The sequence below is a fragment of the Protobothrops mucrosquamatus genome, unplaced genomic scaffold (assembly GCF_001527695.2).
Source record: "Protobothrops mucrosquamatus isolate PMUCROS unplaced genomic scaffold, P.Mucros_1.0 scaffold304, whole genome shotgun sequence".
NCBI classification, from domain to species: domain Eukaryota; kingdom Metazoa; phylum Chordata; class Lepidosauria; order Squamata; family Viperidae; genus Protobothrops; species Protobothrops mucrosquamatus.
Genome location: NW_015386646.1, coordinates 1,008,646 through 1,015,792, shown reverse-complemented (window position 1 = coordinate 1,015,792; position 7,147 = coordinate 1,008,646). Strand labels below are relative to the sequence as shown.

The window sequence follows — 7,147 nt, the reverse complement described above, 5'->3', positions numbered from 1 at the left end:
GTAATCAGTTTAAAACTGTAAGTGGCTTTTATAGTTTCATTGAGAAATATGGCACTCTATTAATTTTTTTACTACTCCCCTTCTTCCATTTGCTGTGGCCAAAACAAGACCTCGCTGAAGCATGACAGATGGAAGTGATGCTTATGGATGCAATATATCTTTATAATAAAATTTATTATAAGTATTTAACTTTTGATATTTTTATACAGCTGTGCGGGTTACAAGCTTATATCTCTCTTTTCAGGTCAGGATCGCAGTGAAGCAACTTTAATAAAGAGGTTTAAAGGCGACGGTGTTCGATACAAAGCAAAACTCATTGGTATAGACGAAGTCTCTGCAGCGCGAGGTGACAAGTTATGTCAAGATTCCATGATGAAATTAAAGGTGCTGCAAAAATATTTAAACACTTATTTTCAATGCTAATTATAATGTTTATATAAAATTATATATGTAATTGTGTGTGTGTGTGTGTGTGTGCATGCGCATATGTGCATGTTTGTGTAATTCTAATTTATATGAGTTAACTTAGAAGCCCTTGAAATAAGGATGTAAATCTTTTTGGACAAGGTCTTGAAGAGAGTGATAAACTTTTTAACTCTTTGAGGTGAGACAGTTCCTTTACAATCCAGCTTCAAATCTTGAAACAACATTGGAATGCTTTGTATGTTTAGTAAATTGGAGAAGATCTACCCTTTGGATTCTATTTGATTTGGCAGTTTTGATACCATCAAACATGGCACGCTGCTTTACAGCTAAAATTCTACCATTTAGCTGTAGGAAGATGTGATATAAATTGATTCCATGCAATTTGTGTTTTGGAGTGTACAATCTTTTGTATTAGCCCATCGTGTATTTTACAGTTTCTCTGAAGCTGCTAGGTGACATCCTTCTTAGTCAGGTAACACCATTCAGCTATGACACTCATATCTTGATGTAATCACAGATGGGATGATGACCCTAAATGGAGATAGATTGCTAAGCAGATTATTCTTAAACTCAAAATTATGTGTGTGCACTTATTACAGCTATCTCTTTCCGTGACGCTGATTAGTGTTAATAATAAACAGATGTTTAACCTGATTGATTCAAAGAGCTTGAAGTGCTCTTTGACCTATTTCTGACACTTGAGGTTCAAACCCATGTAATCTTATCGCTAAGAATGTCATCTAATATCTTCCCTTAGTTCATTGTCTATAATCATTCCTTATAGAGAAGGTTAGACAACAGTACATCATGCTCCCAATATGAATAATATACAAGTAGTCCTCACTTAACAATTATTTGTTTAACAATCCTTCGAAGTTATGAGGGTGCTGAACAAGTTATGTTATGGCTGTTATGGCACATCCCCACCCCATGGTCCTGTGATCAAAATTCAGGTGTGAGGCCTCACAAAGGACTACCAGCTGCTTCAGCTGGGCACATTTTGTCAGCAGCAGCAGTAGTAAGAACATGGTGATAGTTAACTGAGGCTACTGGGAGTGGTACAGCAAGTGTGGTGGTAGAGTGCCGGGCAACCAAAAGAACAGAAATGAGTGTAAATAGAAGGATAGGGAAAATTGAAGCTGAGGCAAAGAAGGCAGGACAGGAGAACTGTGAAATCATTGCCTAACAATGGTGCAGTCCTGCAACAGAACTGCCATTGCTGTGTGATCACACAATATTTTGCCTAATGACCATTTCACTTGACAATAGAAATTCTAATCTCAATTAGAATCATTCAATGATTACTGCTTTTATTGTATTATGTGTAGGATATAGATGGTGTAACTGGAGTATTATTAAATATGATTATAGCATTCTTATGGCTTGATTTTGCAATATTTGTGTAAAGGCTGTATCTTTGCCTGAAAATTGGAAGAATGCCATTATTCTTCTTCTGTACAGACAGAAAGGTAGCAGGAGTAAATGCCCAAGCTATAAGATTTGGCAGAAATCTGATTAGAAGGATAAGTGAGGAAATAATGAATAAATATGGGAAGTGGTATGTAGCTTTATGCTAGGCAGTATATAGACCAGCTTATTGTTCTTTCAGCACATCATTGAGAAATACATAAATTTGAGTCAAAATGTTATTGTGAATTTGTTGATTTATAGAATTAATATGATAAGGTCAGTGGGTTTGAATTGTGGAATGATGTGTGCAAATGCAGTTATTCATTGTTCAGTAAATATAATAACAGTAGTATATGATGGAAATGAAGTTTGAGCATAGATAGAATGCTTAATAAAAACTTCAACATTGAGCAAGAAGTATCATCAGAAAATGTTATTTTTTCATTGTTTAATATATTTATGGGTAAATGTATGAAGAATGTTTGTGGAGATGTTGTGGTTTGGCACATAATATGAATGTACATATTCCTGACTAAGAAGCCAGGTTAAGCAAGGATAGATACATTTTATATTGCAATGAGAAGTATGGATCTGGAAAAAAAATATGTATTTACTTAATCTATTTACATGGCTTCCCATCGTGCAGATACAATTCTGAATAGCTACAACATTTAAACATTATTTGAAAGCGAAATAACAAAAGCAAATACAAACAATATATTCGGCAGTTGAGAACACCAGAAACCAACTCACCTAGCCTCATCTAATTTCCCAACCCCTATAATAAGGAAAATAGACAGGTCTTAATAGCTTTCTGAAAGGCTCCAAGCTAACCTAATGTTAGGCAATGACTAAGGTTGGGTGACGTGGCATTCCAGAAGGCAAGCACTATGACAGAAAAGAGTTACACAAGATAGATATTCCTTAATTGGCGGGACCCAGAACATGCCCTTCCTGCCAGATCTAACAGGATGAGTGGAGACAACGGGAGAAAAACAATCCCTCAAATATGCCCTCAAGAGCTTTACAGGACACAACCAATATCTTGAATTACACCAAAAACCTATTAAGAGCCAGTGTAGGTGCAACATGGGCATATCTACTGTAGATGCAACCATAATCTTCTCCCATCACGTTCTGCACCAATTGCAGCTTCTGGATGTTCTTCAATTGTATACAAGCAATGTGTCATGGAAGGTATTAATCTAGAAAATAGGAGACCGTGAGTTCTTGTTGTGCCTAGGGTATGTGATTAGATGGTTATTTAAACCAGAGCTTTTCAACCTTTTCACCAATTGTAACACTTTTAGAATTTGAGTACCACCTAGCAAGGTGTCAAAAACCTGATGACCCCCCCCAAAAAAGGAAAAAAGTGAAAAAGTACAGGTAGTCCTCGACTTACAACAATTCGCTTAGTGACTGTTCAAAATTACAATGGCACTGAAATGACTTATGACCATTTTTTAACACTTATGACTGTTGCAGCATCCCCAGGGTCATGTGATTTGGATGCTTGGCAACTGATTCATATTTATGATGGTCACAGTGTCCCAGGGTCATGTGAGCCCCTTTTGCAACCTTTTGACAAGCAAAGTCGATGGCAGGGCTGCTGGTGGCCAAGTGCTAAGGCGGGACTTCCTTCAGACCCTCCCTCCCTTTCATTCCAATCTCCCTCTCTCCTCTCTTCCTTCCTGTTTCTCTCCCTCCCTCCTTCATTGCCTCCCTTTTTTTTCATTCCCATCTCCTTCCTTCTGAAGGAAGAATTTGAACACCCCCCCCCAATATTTTCTCTCTTCCATATATTTATCAAACAAGGAAAAGCCTCCAGAGACAGAAAAGACAAGCCGCTGAGGGAACTAGCTTTAAAAGGCGCATTCCCATTTAAGAATTAGCTACTGCCTAGAAAAGAAAGTTAAGGAGCTGGCAGCCAGCACTTAAGAAAAAACAAACAAATGTAGCAAGTACTGGCTGCCTGCTAAGGCAGCCTCCCCTAATGGCTCCATTCATAGGTAAAGGAATGCTACAGACAAAATCCATTCAGGACAAAAATACTTCAAAATCCCTTGCAGTAAAACTTACAACTAACAATAGCAGAGTAATAGAATTATAACCAGTAACCCCTCACCCCAAAATCCAACACAGGACATAAGCTATCAGCCACAATAGAAATTGCCAAACACTCCTTAAGAACACAAAGCCCACATTGCACAAATCCCAGAACTTCAAAGTGACAAAATCACATAATCCTTCCACTCTCCTGGTTTGTTGTTCAGCTGATCCAGAACCGAACTGGTGAAACGGCACTTCGCTTCTGCCAATAAACATCTCAAGCAGCTTGAGCAGCCAGCTTTCTCTTGCCTATTTCAAATGGCGACACTTCATTTTTTTTTCTTTTCTCTTAAAGGTATAGCCTCCCGGCTGGAAAGCAACCCCCAGCTTTTTCTTCCAACACTTACTTCCTTTCCATTTCCCTCCCTCCCTCCTGCTCTCTACCTCCCTCTTTCTCATTGCCATCTCCTTCCTTTCTTCCTCCCTCCATGCCTCACCTTCAGCCTATGCTGCATTTCTTCATTCCTCATAGAGGGCGACCTCTCCCTCACTGCGTTTCTTGCCTGTTTGTCACTGCCACCTGTGTCTGTGCCCGGCACGGATGGCTGCCACAGAAGTTGTACATCGGCTCCCAGCCAGCCTGTTTGATCTCCTCTTTTCTCTCCCCCCTCCTCCTTTTCCCTTTGGTGCAGCTCCAGCTGACTCCTCTTCCCAAGGCTGCATCTTTTTCTCTCTCTCCCTCTCCCGCCCAATAGCCTCCTTTTGTAGCCTCTCCTGTCTATGCCCCCTTCCTCCTGCTTTCTCTTCCTGGTGAGCTGGAAGTACCGATCCTGGGGCCTTTACTTTGCCCCAGCCGCCCTACAGCTCCTGAGGATTATCTCTCATGGCAAGTCCTGTGCTATGCCACTTTGGTTCGTTCCCTCCCCCGCTACAATTGGCAGGGCTGGGCAGGGCCATGTACCACCTGCCAGGTGCCTATGTACTACCAGTTGAAAAGCCCTGATTTAGACTAGTATTCTCTGCCTAGGAAGATGACACTGGTAAGTCACTTCTGAAAATGTTGCCAAGAAAATGTTTCCTATTAATCACCAGGAGTCAAGGTTGATCCAGTGGACCATAACTACAAAAATGCTCATCTCATTCATTCCATTGACTTTCCTAACAATTGATTTGGGAGGATGTTGGCTATCATTTTCCTTTTACTAGAGATACCTAGAGAAATGTGTGTTAGAGAGAAAGAGAATGTGCGAGTATGATGATATAAATTTGTGAAATACCTAACTAGGCCAGTTGTATTTTAACAAATAAATGTGTCATGAACTTTTTTTTTAAGAAAATATTTTTTTTTAAAAATCATCTTATCAGATTTTGTTACCAGAGGCCATAAATCAAAAACAGATCATGCCAAACAAATCTTATTTCATTCGTTGACAAAATGATTAAATTGGTGGACCAGCGAAATGCTGTGGACATAGTATACTTGGATTTCAGTAAGGCATTTGACAAAGTAGATCAGAACCTACTTCATGGTAAGCTAAATTTTTTTGGGATAGACAGCATCACCACCAGATGGGTTTGTAACTGGCTGATAAGTCATACTCAGTGTGTAGTCCTTAATGGAATTACATTTACATGGAAGGAAGGAAGCAGTGGGGTACCCTGAGGTTTTGTTTTAGGCCCAGTGCTCTTCAAGAACTTCATAAATGATTTAGATTAGAGAATGGAAGGGGAACTCATGAAATTTTCAGTCTACACAAAACTGGCAGGAGTAACCAACACCCCAGAAGATAGGCTCAAGATCCAGATGGATGTCAACAGACTTGAACACTGGGCCCTATCTAACAAAATGAAATTCAATGTAGAGAAAAGTAAGATTTTACACTTAGGCAAGAAAAACCAAATGTACAGGTAGAGATTAGGTGAAACCTGGTTCAATAGCGGTAACTGTGAGAAAGATCTTGGAGTCTTAAGTCACTTAAATATGAGCCAGTAGTATGGAGGAGCAGCAGCCAAAAAAGCCAATACAAATCTAGGTTGCATTAACAGAAGGACAGAATCAAGATCACATGAAGTAATTAGTACTGCTCTATAAAGCCTTAGTAAGACCAATTTTTTCCATTGGACAGCTACTTGTCTAGAATGGTAGAGTCTCCTGTTTGAGCAGGGGGGGTTGGACTAGAAGATCTCCAAGGTCCCCTCCAACTCTGTTATTCTATAGTTCTGTAGGCCTGACAACAACATTTTGTGTCACATTTTAGCCAACTGGATTAATTTGAGAAGCTCACAGGCTTGAATTAGAAGTCAACAGTTCCTTCCATTGTCGCTTGTGAAGTAATCAGCATTTATGGCATGCTGCCGATGATTCAGGAAGTAGTAAACAGCCATCAATATTAGTAGCTATTGAAGACTGATTCTCCAATACTTTTTTCAAAAGCATTCAAATTGGCTGCTATTACTGCAGCAGCTGGCTGTGAATTCTCTAGTTTAACTGTGTTGCGTGAGAAAGTATTTCCTTATGTGAAATGACCTTGAATTGAAACCCTGTAAAAGCAGGAGAGAACTATCTATCCCTGCCTTGTTTTTATATGCCTTCATATAAATGTGAATCAAAATGTTATAAATCATATGAATGTAATAGATTTAGCGGGCCATTCTGTTCCAAAGATTTTTTTTTAAAGGATGAGGAGAATATGCTGTAGGGAATATACGTTTTGTTGTTGCCTTGAGTTTAAGGTAACTTATGAATGACTGGCTCTCCCAGAGATACTTACATACAGAGCTAAGTCAGTGAGTAAGCAGTAATATACTAGGCAATTAAAGAGCTTACTTTAAATGAAGGGCTGAGATTAATAATTGGAAAGCACATGCACCATAATCTGACAAAGTTGCTTACCTCAGTGGATAAAATGAAATGTTGATGAATTAAAATAAAGCATATCAAATATGGACCCTGTACTTTTCATATTCATATTACAAAGAATTACTGCAAAGAAAAATTACTCCAAGAAACTGTTTCCATGGTACCAATGTAATAAGAAATATCCATACAAAGATTTGAAGTATTGAATCTAATTTGAGAAACATAAATAATGAGAGCCCAATTGGAAGAAAAATATGCTAACAGTTCAGTATATATTCCCATATTTTATAGTAGAAACCTACAATTGTCTTGCCCTTTTCAAGCCTGTTCTTATTTGTGCCTATTCTACTCCTTCTGTCAGATTTCATAGCTATTTACTTTTCTACTTCAATTTTGCTATCC

The 7,147-nt window shown here is 38.7% G+C and overlaps 1 protein-coding gene across 1 annotated transcript in view; it reads left to right on the top strand.

The window, feature by feature from the left end:
* Window positions 1-209: 209 nt before the first annotated feature.
* Window positions 210-7,147, top strand: part of DAB1 (DAB adaptor protein 1) — a gene marked incomplete at its 5' end in the record, with an annotated part of 92,751 nt that continues 85,813 nt past the window's right edge. The window contains one exon of the mRNA XM_015815038.1: window positions 210-384. Within this exon, the coding sequence (XP_015670524.1) occupies window positions 210-384 (175 nt within the window). The remainder of the gene's footprint in view (window positions 385-7,147) is intronic.